This window comes from Pygocentrus nattereri, chromosome 21 (genome assembly GCF_015220715.1).
Source record: "Pygocentrus nattereri isolate fPygNat1 chromosome 21, fPygNat1.pri, whole genome shotgun sequence".
Taxonomy (NCBI): domain Eukaryota; kingdom Metazoa; phylum Chordata; class Actinopteri; order Characiformes; family Serrasalmidae; genus Pygocentrus; species Pygocentrus nattereri.
In genome coordinates this window covers 7365831-7391146 of record NC_051231.1, presented here as the reverse complement: position 1 = coordinate 7391146, position 25316 = coordinate 7365831, and the positions used below count along the sequence as shown (strand labels likewise).

The 25316-nt window shown below is 40.3% G+C and overlaps 1 protein-coding gene across 4 annotated transcripts in view; it reads right to left on the bottom strand.

The window, feature by feature from the left end:
• Positions 1-25316, bottom strand: part of ip6k1 (inositol hexakisphosphate kinase 1) — a 53995-nt gene that overhangs the window by 18774 nt on the left and 9905 nt on the right. For 3 of the 4 annotated variants that reach the window (XM_017704858.2, XM_037532387.1, XM_037532388.1), the window contains exon 2: positions 1986-2419. In XM_017704858.2, the coding sequence (XP_017560347.1) occupies positions 1986-2220 (235 nt within the window). In that variant the 5' untranslated portion in view covers positions 2221-2419. Of the gene's footprint in view, positions 1-1985; positions 2420-24185; positions 24570-25316 lie in introns of those variants that run through there. The other variant, XM_017704859.2, reaches the window with a different exon arrangement.

Sequence of the window (25316 nt, the reverse complement as noted above, 5' to 3'; positions counted from 1 at the left end):
CTGCCCTTGATCCTTTCTGCCTGCTGTCTGTATTACGAAGGTCCCATAAGATGGAAAACTGAATTTTCCTCTTGCTCTCTAATGAAGTAGTTTGTAAACATTGCAGTTTGTAAACTTTCAAAATGGACCATTTAGTCACCAGTCCACATGGTGCATGGAAATAAAGCTGCGAAACAGCCCGTTATGAAACCAGTGTTATCACATTAGCTCATATCCGGCCTACAATAAATTAGCCACACCCATTCACAGTGTTTCAGCCCAGACTGTTTTTTCGAATTTTGAATGAATAAAATACCGGGCAGCCAATCAGCCAACGTACATACAAAATCTGATTATACAGGGTGATTCAAAAGGACTCAAATGATTTATTTTACTTGTAAATCATTACAGAATGATGCACTAAATTGTAAATGGTTTAACTTAGCATAAAGTTTATTACGTAATTCTATAAGCGTTCAATAAGAACCTCCTCCAGCTGTACGGACAACATCAACAGCAGAGTCAAATTCATTCACTCAACTCAGAATGCATATATATGTGTGTGTGTGTGTGTGTGTGTGTGTGTGTGTGTGTGTGTGTGTGTGTGTGTGTGTGTGTGTGTGTGTGTGTGTGGGGCATTCTTCATGTATATAATGAGAAATGGATAGTCTGGATGTCTACAACTTTTTTTTTTACTATTCGTTTTATTTACTATTCAAATCCACCATTGAACAAAAACAGGCCTTCATTATTTGTAATGGTGATTAAAGAAATATAGAGGTAAATCTGAAAAATATTTTCTTCAAGTAATATATTGCCTTAAATCGCCATGTGTGCACCTCTCTTCTATGAATGCATATTACAAATGACGTTAGGGTCAAATTACATGTTAGTATTCTTAAATTAATATAATAACTTTCTTTGAGATGGACGTCTGGTTCCCATCACCACCACTGTGAACAAACAATTCTGTCCTGATTTCTAAAGATCACTTTCTCAAGATCAGAATATTTCACATCAAACCACTCTGAATGCGGTTGTTTATGTCTTAACAACTGAATTAAAGGGGGGGGTGTGGAAAGCAGTGGAATCCCCCTTTGAAGACAGAGGAACAAAAGCAGCCAGCTTAATTCTAAAAAGATGTTTTGTACATAATCGCACATGAACATAAGTAGACCTTGAGGAACCTTTGACATCATAATCAAGTCTTGCAGACAGGCAGCGTGCAGGGCGTGACAGCAGCTGAATATGCAGCAGGGTCTGCTCACCAAGCTGCTTTGGAAACAGTAGGTGTTTAAGGGCAGCACAGGAAACAAACAAGGGAATCTGAGACTTTATGACGTTGGCATAACAAGGTCTACGTACTTCAACAGCCATTTCTGTAAACGTGCCATATTTAACCAAGACACTAATTTTCGCTTGCACTCCAACATCTGTTGGCCCTAATAGCTGCTGCTGTAAGTGTCTAAAAATGACCTGATGCACGCCAACGGGGATTACAGTGTCACAGCTCTGCAGCTTTTAATAAGAATCAGATGCTGATTAAACATTTGCTCTAAGGCCAAGCTGACACTACATGACATTTATTACTTGCAATCATCTGGACACGCAGTGGTGCAGGCAAGTCTCCCAAATTACACCATCTCTCATCTGGAGAGAACTGTGACAGACTCCCTAACCCCGCTGTTTTATGAGAATAAACCTGAGAAGAGTCTGTTCACATGACTGTACCAAAATAAAGCTTAATCAACAGGCCATTGTAGTCGTTTGCAATGTCTCTCCACCTCTTCCCTTTTTTAATCAACGGCAATATCTTTCTAAGCATTTGTGCACATAATGCAGATTATATTAAGGATTATAGGTCACACAGCACTTTAATTTTAAGTAAATGTTGACATGACTTTCCCATAAATCAATGCCTATAAGAACTAACTAACTAGAACAAGAACCTTTAGTCGCCACCATAGTGTGGACTCCATTACCCTTTCCCATGTCTCATGGCTTACCTTTGTATTCTGGGGTGAACTCCTTCATCTCAGGGGGCAGCGACTCATAGAAGCGCTGCTCTCGGCTGATGAGCGGCTTGCAGACGGTGTGGTCATCATAGCGCATCATGCTGGTGTGGCCGCCCACCTGGTGGACGAACGGCTCCAGCGGCACGCCGCCACGGCTGCCCTGGCCCTGGCCCTGGCCTTGGCCTGTGCTGTGCTTGCCCGCCTCCATGGTGTGCGGGACGCACATGGCGTTGGGGGAACGCGTGGCGCCGGGTGCATGGGCTCGGGCGCGCAGGCCGGGCGAGCGCGGGGTGCAGGCGGGGGGCGGCTGGGAGCGCACGCTGCCGCCGGGAGGGGGAGGAGCCAGCCCGCCACCGGCCACGCCCACCAGCCAGCCAATCGATCCCGGCCCAGAGGGTGCTGGGACACGCCCCTACAGCTGCCTCCTGGAGGAACAAGGAGGGAGAGGTGGAGAATTGGAGTTAATGAAAAACAAACGGCACCACAGATGTCATACAAATAACTTTCTGAAAAACGATAAATACACATGTATAATATTTATATGCACATTTATCCCATTAATGGCTAACTCAAGTTGTATCATATTTTGGCATAAATAATCTGCAATACATCCTCACACAAGTGATTTGCAAACACAAAATTTTGCACAGTCTTTAGCTCTTCTTATGTATCAACAACATCATTATGAAATGGTAAGCTTATGGGAGAAGGAGGAAAGAAAGTAACATAATCAATGTAATTTCAAAAAATTGCAAAAGCCTTTTCTACTGGTCTATTCATCATGAAACATGCACACAACGTAAATAGCAGTTGCTATGTACTTGTACGTACGTATGAATGTTTCCATTAATCTATGCATCTATCTATGAATGAGCAATCACAAATTACTCATACAAAAAAAAAAAAAAAAAAAGATTACATGACAGATGTCCTAAGATACAGCAAACAAACTCCAGGCAGCAAAGCAAACAAGAGACAGCCTACACAAACACAAAGTACTTAACGCATATGCGCATGCCAAAAAGCCGCTCTGGCAGACAGCAGGCCACTCACTATCTACTGATCTCCGTGCCAGAGGGACCAGATCCTTTATTACATCAGCCTGTTTCTCATCAATAGCACAGGCCAACCACTGACCTCTGATATGTGGCTCTACAGTATCATAACACCGCCCTAGATCCAGTCAGGACATCCTCTCACCGGGGCCTAAAATGTAATCCTCACTTGTCGGACGATCTACATGTGCGAGTTTCATCAATGGTTATAAAAAGATTTGGAGACATTACAAGAGCTCACTAAATGGAAAAAAAAAAAAAGTCTTGGCACTAACTTAGTTTGGTTGAACGGATGATGTGTCCGACATCCTAAAAAGGGCAGCGCAAATGGCCACGTAATTCACTCCTGCACGAAGGCAGTGGCGAGTTCCTTAATTGACTGCACTGATCTGGCCGTACACAGAAATTCATTCCAGGCATTTCCAATTACGCTGCAGAGCTTGTCTATGTGCGTGAGAGAGGGAGCCTGACATTACGCAAAACACGCTCTCATTTCCACAAGCCTGGGGAATACTCCCAGGCCTCTCACACCTGCTTTAATCATTCCATATGATACTTGGTTTTATGGGTGGGCAATACGACAGTGTCATCATTTTCATAATAAATCACATCATTATATGCTTTCTGAGCTCAGCACAAGCATCGTCAGTATTTCTAAAACTGGCAAGTTGACCTACAAATGCCACACCCACAAATACATTATTTCACAGCAACCGTTGCTAGGTTGAATAAGCTTTACAGAATGATGGCTGATTAATGAGAAACTTTGCTTCAAGTCACTACACACACACACACACACACTTATACATACACATATACATATATGTGGGCTGTCAAACAATTAAAACATTTAATCGCAATTTATCTCAGAATTTCATAAGCAATTAATGCAATTAATCCCATTTTTTTAATCTGTGTAAATGTTATAGAAAATAAGGATTTTTAAGTGAAATGTTACGGTTAAAATGGTTATGATCTTATGCTATCACTAGCCACGTTTACATGCAGCCTAATAATCCTTTAATAATCCAACAGCTCAATCAGAATAGAATACATCCATGTAAACACCTCAATTGGAATAGTCTAGTCCAACTGAGGCCAGTCGGAATATAATTTCTATCCGATTCAGCGAGGTGGGTAAACCTCTAAATACTCCGTTAAATAAAAGAATAATATCCGTGTAAACGCCTGAACCCAATTACACTCCAATCCGAACGTGTATGTTCTGCGCATGCGCGGCGCGTCACAGCGAAAGGTTTATACCATTCAACACGGCTGGACCTCACGTGATGTTCCCTGTCATGGTAACGTTTTCTCTAAGCGCTACTCCACGCATGCGTGTCATTTTGCATCAGACTACTTGTAGCGAGCATGTAAACGAAGATTTTCATCAGACTGTTGAACAGAGTGAAAATAAACACCTCAGTCTGAGTCTGTAATCCGATTGTTTTCAGTCGGATTGGCAAAGATCTTTACATGTAAACACACTTACTTGTCTACTCTTAATGAGAGACGCCGCGCACGGTCCAATCTCAACATGAACTACGGATGACTCACAGGGGCAAGTAGAATTTGCATTAAAATCGCGTTATTATTTGTTATTAAGTGTTATTATTGCGTTATATATATAAGGGGTGTTGAACACACAAAAACATACATACATAATCTCACAAAAAAGTGACTGCACCCCTCACATTTCTGTAAATATTTTATTATATTTTTTCATGGGACAACCTTATAGAAATGAAATTTGAATATAACTTAGTAGTCAGTGTACAGCTTGTATAGCAGTGTAGATTTACTGTCCTCTAAAAATAACACAACACACAGCCATTAATGTCTAAACAGCTGGCAACACAAGTGACTCCACCTCTCAGTGAACATGTCCAGATTGTGCCCAAGTGTGTCGGTGTCCCTCCCTGGTGTCACTCAGTTTAGTTACAAGGTTCCAGGTGTGAATGAGGAGCAGGGCTGTTAAATTGGATGTTCTGGGTACAATTTGCTCTTACTGGCCACTGGATATTCAACATGGCACCTCATGACAAAGAACTCCCTGAAAATGTGAGAAAGAGAATTGTTGCTCTCCACAAAGATGGCCTAGGCCATAAGAAAAAAAAATATAAGTGCCAACACCTTGAAACTGAGTTATAGCACGGTGGCCAAGGTCATACAGAGGTTTTCCAGGACATGTTCCATTCCGAACAGTCCAACCAAAAGAACAAAACAGGTCAACAAAAGAAGTAGAGTTCATGTGTTCAGCGTCATATCCAATGGCTGGCTTCAAAAAAGAGACACATAAGTGCTGCAAGCATTGTTGCAGAGGTAGAAGAAGTGGGAGGTCAGCCTGTCAGTGATCAGACCATACGCCGCACAATGCATCAACTCTGTCTGCATGTCCGTCATCCCAGAAGGAAGCCTATTCTGAAGCTGATGAACAAGAAAGCCTAGAAACAGTTTGCTGAACACAAGCAGTCTAAGAATATGGAATACTGGAACCATGTACTGTGGTCTGACAAAACCAAGATAAACTTGTTTGGCTCAAATGGTGTCCAGCATGTGTGGCGGTGCCCTGGTGAGGAGTACCAAGACAATTGTCTCTTGCCTACAGTCAAGCATGGTGGTGGTAGTATCATGGTCTGAGGCTGCATGAATGCTGCCAGCGCTGGGGAGCTGCGGTTCATTCAGGGAAACATGAATTCCAACCTGTACTGTGACATTTGGAAACTGCGCTGTTTTCCAACTCGATAACGACCCCAAACACACCTCCAAGATAACTGCCTTGCTGAAGGTAAAGGTGATGGACAGGCCATGTATGTCTCTAGAGCTAAACCCAATTGAGCACCTGTGGGGCATCCTCAAGTGGAAAGAGGAGGAGTGCAAGGTGTCCAACATCCACTAGCTCCATCATGTCATCATGGAGGAGTGGAAGAGGATTCCAGTAGCAACCTGTGCAGCTCTGGTAAATTCCATGCTCAATGCAGTGACCTAATAATCACACAAAATATTGAAAATTTGGACATGTTCACTGAGAGGTGGACTCATTTGTGTTGCCAGCTATTTACACATTAATGGCTGTGTGTTGAGTTCAGAGGACAGTAAATCTACACTGCTATGCAAACTGTACAGTGTGAGTTATTTCCAAGTTTCATTTCTATAGAAATATACAGAAATGTGATGGGTGTACTCACTTTTGTGAGATACTGTGTATATATACACGTGCACACACACACACACACACACACACACACACACACACACACACACACACACACACACACACTATTTTTTTTTCACTTTTTAATTAAGCACTTCTGTTTTGAAGTTCAGCATCTGTTCCAACTATTTAGCAAACCTCAGGCATAATAAATATTGTCACATGCACTGTATATTGTGAAGTTCAAGTAGTGCAATATTACATGTTCACCATAATCACCCCAACCCACTTCACTGGTAATCCTCATTCCTCCTGTAAAACAACATTCAACATATGCCCATTTCAATCAGACAGCTTGTCATTTCACATATTTCCCCAGATGAATGAAAAGAAAGAGTGTAGCTTCACTATTCATCATAGTTTTTTAGCCCTGTGGAAAAAACCCTCTCTTTAGCCAGGGTAAACTGTGGACTACACAAAGGCCAGTCAATGGAATGATTGATGCTTCGCTGTAATCTTCTGAGCCAATCAGAGCTATGGATTTAACCCAGCAGCAGCTCACCAGGCTCCTTGAGACGGGTTAATGTGCGAAGGATAACAATCACCTGAACAAAGACAAGCTGACAAGCTGCCTCAACTGAGCTGCAGAGACACACTCGATTGCTGACCTTGACGAGCACGTCCACCTGCAGCATTAGAAATTATGATCAATACTGTCAAGACTTGGACCAAGAAACAGACAAACGTATCGAAGCCCTGATTACAAATCAGACATATATGTAAAGATGTGCCTGCTGTAACTAGAAAATGTGGTAAGTTACTCAAATGAAAGCTAAACAATGAATCCAACTCCAGCCTAATAAGGAATAAGGAAGCCCAACAAGAGCACAATTAATGCATTTCATTCATTATCAAGTATACAACGCAAGTTCACAGAAATCTAAATATCATATTGCACTATTTAAATTTCCCTATGAGCAGAGAACAGCAGTCATGCATTTAAGGCCAAGTACAAGTTGGAAGGCCACTTTCTGTTTCTCACTGGACCCAGAAAATCCAGTGATCACAACGTTACATTTGTGAAAAAGAGCATCTGGCAGACAATGTTGAACATGGAGAATCCTACCTCTTCCAAATGCCTGAGAGTCTGTGTTTAGAAACTGTCTGGATTCCATTCTGCTAAAGGCCTGATTCAATAGGAGCTTTGAATGGAAGTGATTTCCTAGCATTGTTGCAGGTCAGCTCTCCTGGCTAATTTTTCTGAGTGCTGGTAAATACAAGAAAAAAAAAATATGCTATTGTGCATCTTGCCATGTAAATGGACTACTAAGGAATGTGATGCAAAATTAGTGGAATGGAGGTCAAACATCATTCAAACAGAAGTCAGAAATAAGGTAGAAAGATTAAAAAGGACAAAAGGCACTTTATAATCAAGTGCATAATTCTTCACGCATTTCAGAATTTCTATACCTTAGTTTGTTTTTAAGAAATAAAACCACAAATGTCACTTGGGTCATTTGACAGAATTCAGAGCCAGTATTTAAGCAGAGAGTTAATAAAATTATACACCTTAGCCTCATTGGTTTGACAGAATTCAGGATTTCATCACTGTCAAGTTCACCATAATATACAGCATGCACTGCACAAATGCTTCAAACGACCATTGGAAATCCCAGTGGTACGACACCAATCCCAGCACTTGTGAATGCCAGAGACAAAGCTTTTTACCCTTTAAGTCTGAGAAAACTATCCAAAAGGTAAGAAATCTAATTAGAGTGCTATCCTTAGCTATTCGCTTGTTGTCCTCCACATCTAAAGAGCAATTTCAGTCATTTGTCTGTTCAGTTCTCTCTACTGTAATCACAGTTTAAAGCCTTAAAGTTACCACTTTTAATGCAGCTGCAATAAAACATTTAGCTTTCTAGCATAATTGTTAGCTTCTTGGCTTACTTCTGAATCCATCTGCAGGCACAAATAAATGTATGAATCAATGTATGAATAGCAGAATGAAAGACTGAATTAGTGCTCACACAACAACAAAAACACAAAGCAGGCCACCTCCAAAAATGAACCCAAAGCCATTGTAATTGCATCACAAGGGGCTCTTCCTAGTCTTTAAACCAGAAAATCGTACTCTAGACCAGGGGGTCAAACTTGACCAGTAAAAGACCCATATTAAAAAATCTCATCAAATCTGTGGGCCAGAAATAAATGGGTTTTTTTTTAACTGGCCGTTGTTTATTCAAATATGCAACTGTATATCTGCAACTTCAACAGTAAAATTCAGACACTTGTAGTAGACCTTGAAAAATTACATGGACATACAAAGTACTCTAAATGCAGATGTGCCCAGGAGCTCAGGCTTTTAAACCTACATATTTACTTGAACTAGATGCCTGGCATCCTTTCTTTGCTGCAAGTGCATTAAGACTTGGGCTCAATTTCAGAGCTGCTGAGCTGACATTAATGTTTCTGCTGGTTGAACTGTAGCTAAAATGCATTTTTATGGTATGACTGGTGTGAAATTGCACAGAATTGTGTAGAACTGAGATGTAACCACTGCCCATAGACTGTTGTTGGGGTAGGAGAGTCATTAGTTTGGAGTAATATGAATTAATTAATATAATTTATGAATATAATTAATATTAATAGAAATTTAAAATACTTCTGCAGGCCAGATAGGATTGTGTGGCAGGCCTCGTGTTTGACACATGGGCTCTAGTCACTACTGCAACACTGCCAAGCAGGTTTTATTGTGCAGTATAATGATTCAAGAAAGCATGCATTTGGCTTTTAGCTTCCCGTATCTGTACAGGGTTCTGCATCCTTTACATCGTCATAGGAGGGCTTCACAATCCATCTGAGCCAATACAAAACAGCAGCTGCACGAAGTTAATACCATCCTACACAATGAAGGTTACAACAACAGCCAGACACAGCGTTCCTCCTCCGCACACACTTCAAGAGTCTGCCAAGGTTATACAGCACGGTGCACTCTAATTGGCACAGTACTCAAATAAAATTGAATTGAATAGCTGTAACAGGAGAAAGGTGACCTTCACGTTAATCAAAATTCCTAGCGCGGTTAGCCAGCTCTACCTAAAAGACAGTCAGTTTACCCACTGATTCGATCAGAGTAAATACTTCCAACACCACAGACCACCCACTAAATCCTAAATACTATGTCATGAACGCCAAAAGTGATGCAGTCAAAGAATAATAGAGGGAGATCAAATTGAATCATTTTTAGTATTAACAATATACTAATACCGAAACCCTGATTTGATCCCAATTCTGAACGATACTTCTTTATACTTTTTTGAAAGTGGGTGTGGCTTAATCCAGAAATGAACAGAATTTGCTAAAGTGGGTGCATTTGCTCACTGTAAGTGATGATAGAATAACCAAACAGCTCTGAATTTATCAATAGGCTTGCAGAATATAACAGACAGCCAATCAGCAGTCTAGATTTTGTGACAATTTCTTTTAGTTCGGCCGGTTACACACCGCAATGGCTACAGCACATCACCTTTCACATGTGAGTATCTGTTTATTGGTCTTAAAGTTAGCAGAGACAAGTTCTCTTACTGGCAAACTTGCCACAATGAACACAGAAAATGTCCATTTCTGCCAAAATCAAATGCTTCTCTTGGCTATTGTTTTATTACTGGTGTACCGTTATTAGCGGGAATGAAATGAGTCAAGAGTCAGATGTTAAAACAGGCAGATAATGCGGCCAGTGAAGCGCTGATGTGCTGCTAGAAGAAGAGGATTTATGCTACATTTCCTCGAATATGATGCACAAAATCATAGACGCGTTTCCACTGCAGCAAACTAACCCAGGGTTTGCCTGGGAGCGGACTGAGACCTGTGACTTTTAGCAGACCACAGTTCGGTTCTTTGGTGTGGAAGTAAGCAGAGGCGCATGTTCACACCCGTCAAAACAAACCGACTCGCACCAATTGAAATTTGGCATTAAATTATCATTTTTCGACATTCTGTAGAATTTAGGTAATTTTGTCAGCACCAAATAGGTGATAGATTTTCGATACCCAGCCCATTTGGACCATCTGGCTTGAGAACCACTGGACTGACACACTGGCCAAATAATGAAAACTTTACAGGACAAACAATTGAAAAAATGCATATAAATATGTCCATCAAACTATTTCTTACTGCAAGAGAAAGTAGCTGGATAATTTAAAATATGCATTATCATATTGTTAAGTGGCAAGTAATCACTGCAGAAAAACATTTTTTATCAAGATATGTTCATGAGGCAGTCACGAAGCCCTCAGTACTTCTGTCAGGACACTGTCAACCTGCACCATCCCACTGCATGAGTAAAGCCTGAAGGGTGAGGTGGCATAGTAGATTTTCCGGGTGCGGTACAACATTTCGTGAGAGTGTCAGTACCTTCAGGCATGCCTTTGTCTGTCGTCAAGGCTGAGAAATCTTGCACTACAATAAAAAAGCCTGGGGAGACCACCAGAAAGTAAGGTGATGGCTCATTTAGTAAACACGCCAAAATTGCTCATGAAAGACGTGGGATCTCCATTAAGAGAAGAAAAACAAAAGAGTCCTGCACCCGTCATCCTGAGCTCCACTATAACAACAGAACTCTGGTTGATTCTCATGAAGACGTCTGCCATGTTAGTCAAATTTGACCATCTCCCATTCCACGGTTCTCCTTCATGTCACTATCCTATGTGAAATACATTGTGCCTATTAAATACAACATAACTGCACCATCTGGTTCCAAAATCAGGACAGTTTTGAAGTTAAGCAACAATTAATGGATCAAGAATGAAGCTTTTGTGAGTCAAGATGCTTGAAAAAAAAATGTCTGTCTTATCTTGGCGCAGACCCTTTAAGATAGGGTTGTCCAAAGTCCGGCCCCAGGGCCAAATGCGGCCCACAGACAGATTTAAATGAGCCTCCGGCGTCTGTTTTACAGTGTATTATAAGTGCTCCATCAGCCAGTACGTTGCAGTTCTTCCTTTCACCTGATGGTGGCAGCTGACCATTTAGCAAACAATATTTAGTCAAGACTACAGACCCAAAGCTCAAACTAAACACTGAAAACTGCCGACTGTGGCGAGATGTTAACTCCTGATCAGACTAAATTCAGTAGTTCAGCAAATATTACCCTTCAAGGTCGAACTAAAACACGGCTGCACTGCGTTTATTTGATATGTAAAGAACATTAACAAAACCAACAATTTATAGATTGTTTAGTTCATCTCACAAATTATATTTTTCAACAAGTAAAGACTTAATCAGGAATATGATTAGTACATCTGACATGTTGTACTGTTACTCTTAAACAACTGAATTATTTATTGTAAGTGCTTCTCCATCCAAACTGTCCTGAATGACCAATTCAACAATAAAAGAAGGCATCTTTCTCACCTCGGGCATCTTTCATACAGCGATGGGAAACACGATAGCTCACAGAAAGCTCAGATTCTATTTTCTGATATTTTGCAAAAAACTTTATATTTTGAATCATTTGTGAGTAATGTGTCAGCCCTCGGGTATTTTAACAGAGTATGATCTGGCCCTCTTTGAAAAGTTTGGACCACCCTGCTTTAGGTGAACCCAGGTAATATTTATGGTTCAACTCGGTACAAAACCTTTCTTTAAACTGCATATTTTGCACAAAATACTGTGAAATGTTGAATAATAAATCATAGTTTTTAATGGCAGTTTTTAAAAGTGACACTACCACCATTTTTTCCCCCTCAAGTCCACATAGTTCTGCCTCAACTTCTGCCTGAATTTTGTTCTGAAATACTTAAGCACTCATAAAGATCAAAACATGCATACCTCAAGTGAAGTAAAGGCACAAGTGAGACATTTTGATGATTTGTTGGTGTGCAATGTCCTGTTGGTGTGGAATGTTGGTGTGGAATTTCAGGCGTAGGATGCGACTGCCTTTACATTTACATTTACCTGACGCTCTTATCCAGAGCGACTTACAATTTGATCATTTTACACAGGTAGGCGAAGGTTGTGTTAGGAATCTTGCCCAAGGACTCTTATTGGTATAGTGTAGGGTGCTTACCCAGGTGGGGGTTTGAACCCTAGTCTACAGTGTAGAAGGCAGAGGCGTTAACCACTACACTAACCAACCTTTAGAAGCAAAGTTTCAAGAGCTTGTTTTATTTTAGCACTACCATGAAGGTGGCAGTTCCCTGTTGTAGGCTATTAATGGGCCTATATTAAGGTAAACGTTTTCCACAACTGTCCTCAATTTAAAAAAAGAAATCTGGTGTAACATAAACTTTAGGATATACTATTCACCCTATAATTTATACAGCCCAAGTACGAACATTAAGATCCAAAACGGCCCCACATTTAATTACTACATTTTATAATATTATTTATTTATTCAGGTTGCTGAATTCGGCATTAAATAACTGAATATTGAACCTCCCAGGCTTTCATTTTCAGATGTGAAGTGCCATTAATGGCTAAAGTGAAGTATTAAGTCATGGAAAAAAAGTGATCGGTGACCCTGGTGCCACAGTTCATTCACAGAAATAATTTTTTAATTTGTTAAAATGGGACAAAATTTACTTCGAAGGCAATATACTTTTGGGGGGCACCAAAGTACAGCCTGTGTGTGGGAAACACTGAAGTGTGCTTCATCACAGCACTAGCAGCAGGACGTGGTGGCTCACAGGAAACAAAATCAATGATCTGTGTCTTCAGAACAGTGTTGTTGGAGCTTTAGAGTCCTAGAACCAGTCCAATCTAAACACTGGACCAGGCTCAAATAGACCCCGGACACCACGAGAACACTGCTGGAAACTGGGTGACCTCTTGGATACAGTGGTCACTCACTGCTGCTGCTCTATCGAGCAAATGGAGCTTGAAAAAAAGAAAAAAAAACAAAAAAAAAACAACACGTTTCCTGAAAAAAAACTGAAAGCACAAAGCAGTGTCTGCAGACCAGGATGGTCAGATGCCAGAAACCAAAGCAAACCACCAGATCAGACTTGTGCAGCATAAGACCAGACGAACCACTACACTTACCATCTTTTGACACGATTTAATGTTAAATTTCACTATTCAAACCGATTTCAGTCAGCAGTCGAGACTAAAAATGCTTAGAAAGTGAAAAAGAAAATCAAAAATTACATTCATACCTTCACTCCAACATGTGTGTCAAGGTTATCTACGCATCTAGGCATCACCTTAGCTAATATTAATTAAATATGTGTTAGGTGAAGTCATAACTCTGCTGAAATTAATCAAATTCACTCCAAGGGATCCACATGAAATTAAAATAAAATAAATTATACTGTCTGAAAAATGAACAGAACGTGCAGCAACGCTACAACAGAAAAGGCTTAGAGGTATATTGTTATAAGAGGTATAAGTCTCATTAGGACACGCTAATAGCAACCAATACCATCTATAAACAAGCAATAAAGTCCTGTTAGAAAAACAGCCTTGATTATTCAGTTTAAAAGCATTGTTTTCAACTTCCACCGCAGGCCTGGATCAACAATGTACATGCAAATATATTCAGATGCATGATAATTCTACAAGCCAGAACTAAAGAACAATCAACATTCGATAAAAGCGGACACAGGGGAAACTTCAATAGAATCAATTGTCCAATAGACTGAAGCACATTCACCAAAATCCCAACAAGGAAGACAAAAGCACTGCAACCACTAAGGAAAGCCCATATGCTGACAACAGGGTTGCCATGCTCTATTGTCCTTGTTCATCATCCATGCTGTTCCTTTAATTAGTTGCTAATTAGAAATGCTGATATTCATTACAACATGCAGGCACTCATACAAATGTAGAACAATGCATGCTGATGCCTGGGGCACACGTGAATGTGAAACTCAATGACCCCATTTAGTTCCCAATCCATAGAGACAAAACGCACGCAAAACATTGGGCTATCAGCCGGAGAAGAGGGGCACAGCAGGCACAAGGGCACACGACGGGCTGGCTGCACAACACCAGAATGACGTTTGCAAGTCTAATCACTCATAGTGAGCTGCCAGTTTGCTGGACTCCTTACATAAGCCTCCTTATCGACAGCAATAAAACAGGCAGCAAAGTCTGCAACCCAAACACTAGTTGTTTGTAGAAACTGGTTGTGTCCAGATGTTGGGGTAAATATGAAATTCCTGTCAACTATTACAAGAAAAGAAACAGCGTCTGTTTGGCTAGGCTGTATAAGAATAATATTATTGTGGTTAATTACATCACAGTGTGGTTTTCAATGTATACTGTGGGCAGCAGGGATGCACCAATAAGGGAACCATGGGCCGATCCTGATGTTTTCCACAGTCAAATCTCCTGTTGCTGATACATAAACATTTATAAGAGGGATAAATTGGGACTAAACACACCTTTCTTATGAAACTTTTAGCGTAGTAGCCTAGCATCACCAAAACATTTTGCCCTTTCAATGTACAATAAATACATTATGTTTTAAATGCAGGGTGATTCAAAAAGATTCAACCGATTTTAAAGCACCATATTTTTACAACTGTGAGGCGTCCAGAAACCAATCACACAGGTCACTCACAAAGCACAGCGAGTGAATGGTGGAAGAAAAAAAAAAAAAAAATCAAAAAAAAAAAAAAAATCACTGCATTTATAGCTCTGGGTAGTATTTTTAAATGTGGTTGGTTGATGTAGTGCGTAACACTTCTGTCTTCTACACTGTAAAACACTTCTACACTGGGGTTCAATCCCTGCCTGGACAAGCAGCCTACACTGTACCAATAAGAGTCCTTGGGCAAGACTCCTAACACCTCCTAATACCTTTGCCTACCTGTGTAAATTGATCAAACTGCAAGTCGCTCTGGATAAGAGCATCGGCCAGATGGCATAAACGTAAATGTGGCACAACTGATATTTTTTCCTCTCTTCCTTGTCCAAATTCAGAGGAACTAAACATCTTACACACTGTGTGTCATGAAAATGTCTGGAAGCAACATGACGTTATATTTTTACCATATCACTCAAACCTAGTTTCATGCACCACAGCAAGGAAATGCCTCTGGTCATATTCTAAAGACGTGACCCAAATACATCCCTTTTGTAATAAAAGAGAAAATAGAACTGCCCCCCTTATGAGAAACATACTACACACAGATTTTACATCAATTGTTAATATCTCCTTACAATGCAATCCTAAAAGATATAAAGATTAAAAGAATCTTAAAGAACAACTGGTTCTTTAAAGAAACATCTGTAAATGCAAGGAGCCTCTGTAAAATTGATAAAAATGCTCCACATACAATGTTTACATTATGATGCTACGAACAATTCAGGAATCTGTGTCGGCTATGTGCAGAATGCACTCTCAATTTGCATTTAAAACATATGTTAAAAGCCATTTTTCACTCCTAAGTAACAAAAGCACACAGCAAATCCTGCTCCCTTCATCTCCTCACACAGCTCTTGTTACTCAAGTGTCGTCCAACCTCAAGGAGCATAAGAGAACTTCCCCGGGCCACACAGGCATCTCGATACAGAAGAAAAACGATAGGAGGGCTAGGCCGGCTAGAGTCAAGCTTAATAAGGAGGATATAGGTTTACCCTGTTAGAGTTCAATGTCTAGCTTTGCAACAACATCCAGCAGAGCGCCATGGAGGATTAAAGAGACCTGCAAGCATTCGACCTTTAAACGTAAAGGCAGTCTTTTACAACGGTGCTCTGAATGTGGTGCGTAGCAGAGCTAAACTGCCTCTTGCTGAGTCTGAGTGACACATTCTCATCCTGACTTGCTGATCTTTTTCAAGACAGACGTGCCGGACGCTGTAGTGATGGATTAGTACAAGGAGAGAACCCTCACCTCTACCCTGCCCTCATTTCTCTGCATCTGTTAACACTTTCACCGATGATGTCTTCATCCCAAGTCAACGTGGCGAATCGCACACACCGCCTCTCTACGGGGAGCCTATTGACGCTGGATCAAGTAAGGGGCACTCTGCTTCCTAGCATGGGGCCCACCATTGACTCCTGGTACAAGCATGAGACTGGGTCAAAAGAGTGAACACAGCTAATTACTTCACAACAGAAGGATCAAGACAACACAAGGAGGCACAGTAGGGCCCAGTCAGTACACTGAACAGCTGATAACATTGGCTGAAATAATTGTCCAATAATTAGTGGGGTTTTAATCCATCTCTCACATGAAAATCGTTCACTCTTGAGGATGTTATTGTTTCTGGTCATTTTTGTAGAACTGCTTAAGTGGCAGTCATTATATGCTTGCATCCTTCACAACAATAAAAACAGGTAAATTTGAACATCATGGTTAAATTAACTGGAAATTGTATACAAATGTGACATTTAGCACAGGATACCATGTTAAAATATATAAAAAACTAAAAAATTTCTATGAGAAGAACTGATGAAAAATAAGAAAAATAACTAACAGAAATCTAATTATTGAAGGTCCACCTGACACACTTCCATCATTTGTGCATGTCAAGAGTTTGTATGGTTCTGCTGTTTGAGTTTAAGAAACATAATGACTGAAAATGACCATCATATCAGTCAGTATTAAAGCTAAAACCAGGGTTCAACATTCACTTTTTCCTCGACTTGCTCTGCGCTGTCCAGAGTTTATACTGCCCCAAACATATTTTTGCGTTTAAAAATATTTCTCAAATTTAAATAAGCACACATACGCAAAACTCTTTAGAACTTGTGTGACAACCTTCTATAAACTGCATGATCAGAAAAGAACAGTTCAGCTTTTTTTGCTTGCCTTTTTAAGGTCAGACCTACCAACTGTGCAAAATAGTTCCAGCATGGCTGGTCAACATCGTCCCACTGAGGAGATAAAGCTCTTCACTCACTTTGTTGAATCCTTCCACAGACCTTTTTAAATCATGAGTCACGCAACAAATGATTACCAACAAACAACACTATCAGCTCAATTTAATTCCATGTAAAACTGTAGGACACCATTTTTCCAGACCGTTTGCTCATAAAAGTGCTGGAAGGAAACATCACATACATTGTTCACTGTCGAAAGTAGCTGATGACCAAACAATCATTAGCCATGTTTACACGCAGCCTAATAATCCAACTAACAGCCCAATCATCCAAAAGAAATATGTCCATGTAGACACCTCAATCGGAACAGAGTATTCCAACTGAGGCCATTCAGAATACAATGTCTGTCTGATTGGCTGACATGGGTAATCACATATATAACCTGTTAAAACGTAACCACCACCACCACCACCACCATGTAAACGTCTGTATCTGATTAAATTACCAATCAGAAAGTTTTAGCATGTTCTTAGCATGTTCATCACGTCATAGTGAAAGGTTTATAACGTTCAGCATGGCGAAGCAGAAACTGGTCTGCAGAGGAGACAAAGGCTATGCTTTGATCTTTAAATGACGGCGGTGGGACAGACGTCCAGCTTGTGTCATCGAACACGACGCTCGCCTCTCGTACTTCTTCAATAAGTGCATGTGAAGTACGTTTACCTGAGTCTGACATCATTTTAAAGCAATTAAAAACACAAGCACTGCTCACTGCTGCTCATCTCACACTGACTGGACTCACGTGATGCTCATTGCCATTGCAACGACTACACATGCATGTAATTTTGAAATGGATTACTTGTAGTTTGCGTGTAAATAGAGTTTTTTTTTTTCCATCAGATTGTTGAGTGGAGTGGATGAATAAACACCTCAGTCAGAATCTATAATCAGAATGTATTCAATCAGACGGGCAAAAATGTAATAAGTGTTTTGTTTTTTTTAGCCGAGAAAGAAAACCACAATTGAAATATAAAGTGTCTGCGTAGACCTGCTTCAAAAAACCTTACAAATGATTTGAATGGTAATGAAAATGCGAAACAGTGATTAGAAACGCTGGTTGTTTCAAGGTTTCACGGTTTCTATGAGGAACATTAGCAGAGCGATTTATAACCTTTCTTCACGTCGAGTAGCAACAGGAGGTAGAACGCCCAAGAGCTTCTCCACTACAGGTCTTGACAGTGCTTCAAAAAAAAAAAAAAAAAAAGAAAAGAAAAGAAAAAAAGGACATCCCACTCGAAATGCACAACAGATAAAAAGAAGCAGATAGGAAAGTCCCTGGCCGCACAACGACCCTATTTGCAGCCACAGAACTCAAATGCCAAAAGGGCAAATTCTAACTACAAAATGTAATAACTGAAATTCACTGCCTTCGCCGTCCAATCGTTCTCTGTCTGACAAGGACATTGGATTTTGTGGCATGAACTGCAGCCCCGATGCTTTAATAATTTATAGCTTTTTATTGTTTTTTTTGCACCAACGTGTTCTGATTTTGGATCTGTTTTCAGCCAAGGATTTTCATTTTGGTGCACCATTAATAACAAAAATAAATCTAATAAAAATATATCTGTCGAGAGCATAAGCCAGGAATTTTTAGACCCTTATAAAAAAGTAACAGCAATAAAATTTTCACATCAGTCAGGCCATAAGCTAAACATGTAAACAGCAGCAAAAGGGGCACAGTGTGTGTAAAACTGGACAGAATGTGCTGCTACCATTTGTTCATGCAGCACCCACTCGAGTATGACTCACCGTCCTTACATCACACATCCTTATAATGGCGCAAGGGAAGGGAGGTGGGGGTGGTGCTAAACGTATAAAGATGCCTTCCCCATCACTGAGCAGTGAATACCTTTCAAATCAATTGTCCTTCCAAATTAGAAATGTGATTACACTGTTACTCATTATTATACAAACAGCATCGCTCACTATCGCCGAGTGTGCAGCAGTTTCTAAGCTGAAATGGGCAAAGCGTTCACTTAATGAAATTACCAATGAACCCAAATGCAAACTGCAATCGCAGCCCTTCATCTGCGAGATGGCATCATTATCGTAAAAGAATAGCCCTGCATTCTCGGAGACCCGTCTATCAAGCAGATCAAGCAGAGCTGCATGTGTAAAAATGTGCTTGCTGATAACAGAAGTATTTTAATGAACTGCTGCCATATAAAGTGGCCCAGTTATATGAACAACAGTCGAGGAGGTGGAATCTCTTGCCTTCCACTGCATAACGAATGGAGCTCTCTGCCAAGCTTTGGCCACAGATGTTGTTCCCATACTCTGTAAACACAAGGGGTCTGGGGAGTGATCAGAACTAAAATAGAAGCAAGGTCACATGTGATTTCTGTTTAAGGATCACCACCGCTTGAGCATAAAAATCCATCATTCACACTAAATATGCTTGGGAAAACATCAAGACCTGGCATTAGAGGCTAGAACGCAGGAAAAAAATGACAGCAGCACTGTCCGCTTTAATCTGAGGGCATGCACGTCCGTAACAGGTGACCCATGCAGGAATTACAGACTGAATGTAGCCCTCCTGTTTTGGAGGATCAAAAGCAGATATTCATTAGGCTGTTCAGTTGTTTCTTAAATCACTGTGCATGGCAGCATCATTATTTCATAGCCAAAGGAGCCAGAAGTAAAAGGTCTGAAGTTGATGTTGGAAAATGCTCTTGTATCTGAAGTCTTGCTTTTGTCTCTTAACAGGACCAAAGAAGAAAACTAATAGTGCAGCAATTCAAGTATAACTGTCCTCAGTGTAAAATTGCAAAGAACGTCTGCTTTTCATCGTTTATGTACATAATAACATTAAAAGATTCAGAGAATCTGGAGAAATCTCTGTATGCAAGGGACAAGGCCAAAAACCAGTACTCGCTGGTCGTGATATTTGGACCCTCAGACGGCACTGCGTTAAAAACAAACATGATTCTGTAGTAGAAATCACTGCATGGGCTCAGAAACACTTCTGAAAAAACACTTTCTGTGAAAACTCTAGTTAAAACTCTAAAACGCAAAGAAGAAACCACATATAAACAGGACCCAGAAACGCTGCCACCTTCTCTGGGCCCGAGCTCATACAAAATGGACTAAATGGAAGTGGAAAAGTGTCCTGGGGTACAACAAATCAAAATTTTAAATTCTTTTTAAAAATCATTGGCCTCCAGGCTAAAGACCACACAGTTCAAAAGCCAGTATTCATGATGGTATGGGGTGCATTAGTACACAAAGCATGGGTGACATGCACATCTGTGAAGGCACTATTAATGCTGAACAATATACACGTTTTGGAAACATATGCTGCCACCCAGACAAAGTCTTTTTCAGGGAAGGCCTTGCTAATTCCAGCAAGACAAAGCCAAACCACATTCTGCACATATTACAACAGCATGGCTTCATATTTAAAGAGTCCAAAAGTGCTAAACTGGCCTGCCTGCAACCCAGACCTGTCACCACTGAAAACATTTGGTGCATTATAAAATGAAAAACAAAACAAAGGTGACCCTGAACTGTTGAGCAGCTGAAATCCTACATCAAAGAAGAATAGGAAAACATTTAACTTTCAAAACTACAGCAGTCCGTCTCCTCAGTTCCCAAACATTTACAGAGTGTTGTTAAAAGAAGAGGTGACGGAAACACAATTGTTTGGAATGTAGTGTTGGCATCAAATTTAAAATGGGCTTTTAAATAAATAAATAAATAAATAAATAAATAAATAAATAAATAAACATACATACATACACACACACACACACACACACACACACACACATATACACACACACACACACATATACACACACACACACACACACATAAAATCTCAGTTTCAACATTTGATTTGTTGTCTTTGTACTATTTTCAGTAAAATATATGGTTTAAATGATTTGCACATAACTGCATTTTGTTTTTATTTACATTTGCACAGCAAGCCAACATTATTGGAAATGGGGTTGTAGATGTAAACAACTAACTAATGTAGATGTAAACACGCTCAATTTAAAGCCAACATTCTGCAGTTAAACCTCAGTTGTTGTTGCAAATCTAAGCACTGGAGCACAGAGCTAAAACAAAAATAGTTGCTGTCCAATTGCTTACAGCCTGCACTGTAGCTGCCAAGAAGCCATAAAACCAAGACAACGATCAGTCCATTTAAAATAGCTTTTACCACGTACCCTAATAAACAGTCAGCCTCCAATTATGAGACTGAACCCCAAACTAAATTCATGCAAATGCACACAACCAAGTTGGGCCTAAGGCCACAACAGAGCAACCAGGTAGACCTGTATAACAAAACATTCTGGAGGGAAGAAAGAGTTCTTAATTATCTAGCAGTGATCCAACTGTAATTGATTGAGAAAGTAGCAAGCTTCCACATCAAACATACATTCTCCCGCTTTGAAATTTGAGCTCTGAATGAATGCCAAGTACAGAGACTATGTGACTGATGTTCCGATGTGGTCACAGTAGGTCACATTCCATTTGGCATATGACCCACTGCAACCAAACATCACACCAGCAACTTTCCAACACCCCCAACCAAAAGCCCCCCAACATCATGTTAGTGCTGGGCAATATACTGTGTGCGCCAGTGAGAGAGGGGACAAAATCAGGGTGCCTCAGATCTGAAAAAAAATCCTTGACGTTTCTGTTCCTCCTTCTATGCGAGATGACAACACTATGGGTCTGAAAGGATGTGTAGCTGTCAAGAAGCCTCACTGAGAAAATGAGCTAAATGAAAAAATCAAAACAAACAAAAGTTGTGCGTGAATACTGGACTCCAGAGTCTTCCCTATGCGGACCTGGACCTATATATATCCGATAAAACATGGAGAATCATTTCATTCCAACCGGGTGGTCCGATTTTAATCTAACAGAAAAGTTTAACTTTTCAAGCCTTTACGGTAGTGGCCCGGGAGACTCCCAGTCCAATCGCATGCATTGTACATATCACACATGATGCTACTCAGCCAATCAGATCTGTGCATTACGATGAGCACTGAGACTCCAGTGAGTGTCGCACACTCAGTAGAGGGATGAGGCGAGAAACAGCAGTAGGAGAAGAAAGTGAGTCAGAGGGAGGTTATTTTACATTGCCTGCTTTAAAAAAGAGAAAACTGACAGTACACATTATTGAAATATTACTGAATATAACTACTCGGCTACTTCAGCAAACAGTATATGGCACTGAATCATGACGCAAGTTAGACATTATGATGTTCTGGACCTTTGCTTGAGGACATTTTCTCTAACTGGACCTTATTGAATTGTAATTAAATACCCCTGGCATAGAGTATCAAGACTCAGGAAGACGTCTTAACTTAAATATCATCTGACAAGGTCACAAATTCAAAAAACATAATGACAATGAATGTCAGTAATACTACCCAGCACCACACGACCACAGTCTGTGAAAACAGCCCTGCAGAACATCAGCAGCATCTCCGAGAGCGATTACCCACGACTGGCAGCTTTGTCATGCTCAGTGCCAACAAAGCTAGTAACATTATGCAGGGAGGAAGAGCTACACAAACAACATTAATCTCTGCCCTGCCTCTTAAGATTTTCCGATGTGCTTTAATGTGGCCAGTACACTGGCAAATGAGATTTGTGGAGCTCTAGCAATTACATCACCTAGCTCTATGACAGTACACTAGCATCAGATTAGTGGCTATTTCTATCAGCCGGCAGAGCAGGAGGGTTCGTCGGTCAGTTCCAAGTTGCGCTGGACACTTCTGAGAAAGATTGTGGGGACACAGAGTTCACAGCCTGTAAACTGCCATAAATCCAATACCACCAGCTGCATGTTTTTCCTCTTTTGCTATAAAAGTGACAGAGAGATTAATGGGGCAGAACTTTAGTGTGGAAAGATGAGCTAATATCCATTTTAACATGGAACAGAAGCTCAAGCGATTCCAAGACACATTCTAAATAAACTGGCCAATTAAACAAAGAGCTGCACTCTGACCTTGAAAGAGCAGACAAAAAAATAAGATAAATATTAAGCACGCTATTTAAGAGGATTCCGCACCAGAATGTTTTGCATCTTATGGTACACAGTATGTTAGGATGGTTAACCACAGAGAGCAAATGCAGAGAATGTTAACAGACTAAACCTCTGAAAGTAACTGAATGAGTGTAAACAGCCCACAGCTTGTTCTACCCTTCCTACACCATGCATAACTCTTAATTAACCATGATTAGGACTGTTATTTCAAAAAGGTTCACACTCAAAGCTCAAGGCCAGGATTAATATAATGATCTGAATCAAAAGTATTAAAATATTTTTTATTAAATAAAAAATAAAACAGGATAAATTGGATAAAACATCAAACCAATCGTTTAAATGTCTGCGTAATTCAGTCACTGGGATGTCATTAACAGCGTTTTTGGTGTGAAATGGTTAATAATTGTTCATTCAACAACGCAAATACAACCTTTTTAATCAACTACCCAGTGAACCTACTCCAGTCTTAGAGTTTTCATATGTAGTGGTGATAATAGTAAAATAATAGTACGTATGAAAGAAAAAAAAAAAGTGTTTTCTGTGGGGACCACGTTGGATTACAGCAGCCTCACCATTAATGACATTTAAACAATATATTTTAGGCTAAAAACCTCACAACTATCGTACATCGTCGTCTCATCAAGCAACATGTGTGCATAACAACTTTTTGGGAGGAAGCTTTCCGAGGCATTCAACACGTTGACCATCTGATTAGTGTCACCACAAAAACGTTCAGACTCTAATCTTCTCTAGAACATGGTATTGTACATCAAACCATTCTGAATGACTGTTTACATCTTATATATTAGTATATTAAGTATATTATGCACTAATAATACCATGGTAGTGAAAAAATATGATCTCATCCTTACTCTAAAAGTAGTCCCTATTCATACTGCAATAGTTGCTAGTCTTCAACTTTTTAAAAATAATTTAAAAAAGAACAGAGAATAAAAATGCATGAATGGAAAACAAAACAAGTTATTAAATAAACTATAGGTCACTTCATAGCTATTGAGCTGCTGGTTAAATTAGGTCAGTTTCACTTTATACAAAACACTTCTTTACATATTAAGACAGGTAACAAAAATAAAATGCAAAACTTGAATAAACATCTCTGCATTTCTTCAGATTGTTTCTGCACTTACTGTGTGTGGGGTTAGATCCAGCTGCCAGTTTTTCCAAGTACTGTACTGTATTTCCTCAACCGAGGATGCAGCTACACGCTGTATTCCACGGTCCAGTGTGGTTTGTTGACACTGGCTCTGTGCTGCTCTGCCGAGGAATTGGGGAGGGATTACTACATGCTGTGAATGAGTCTGGCTATGTGAAGTGGCTTAAGGGAAGGAGCCTGTTATGAGAGGTCTCTAAATTAGAAAGAAAAAAAAAGAAAGCAGTTTTCCTAAACAAAGTAAAGTGTGCCTCAGTGGACAATGAAACCGTAGTGGCTCAAGAGTACTTTCAGCTGTTTTGACAAAATAACAGAGGGAGTGGTTTACACAGAGGGATGGGGAAAAAAAGGAAAGGAGGGGCCGAGACAAAGAGTGACCGAATGAAAGAACAAGACAGACAAGTAGAGCTAGGTGACCCCACTAAGCCTCTTTACTGTGGTGACTGTACTGTTTGCAGGCAGGAATGGTAGATTAGACTCCAGCAGCCACTTTAGATCTCTTCTCTGACGGCTAGCCATGCAGCATTATAGAGCTAAAATTAGCCCCCCCGACGATCGAGGATGGGATGCAGCGGACAAAGTACAATTCAAGGGTGTTATTACAGTGGGCAAGAAAAGCGACAGCCAATCAGACGAAAGAGGGTGCCCACTGACTGCACTGCTCAAAGCCATTTTAGCTTTTCTCCATTTGGCTGGGACTGCTTTGTACTGCTGGGCCAAGAGGAGACACGGTTTCAATCTCTCAAAACCAAAGACCAAATTCTGTGATGTGTGTAGAGCAATGAATTCAAGCAATCACTGGCTCTACAACTCATTACACACAGCCTCACAGCCAAAACAAGGGCCTAAAAAAGGCCAACAGTTATTGCTGGCTCATACAAGAATAATCAAGAAGGCAGGACAAGGTTATTTTGTGACCCTGTTGATCAGCTCTTCCCCAAACAAACGTCTCCGTGAACAAAGCATTACACAATTAGATGCTTCTAATACCAAACAAGAGAGCACATTGAAACAGGAGCAAAGCCACAAAGCCTGAGCCAAACCTATTTATCACCAGTCAACTGTTCAATCATCGCACACCACAAGATCCATGCAAACCTCCTTCCTC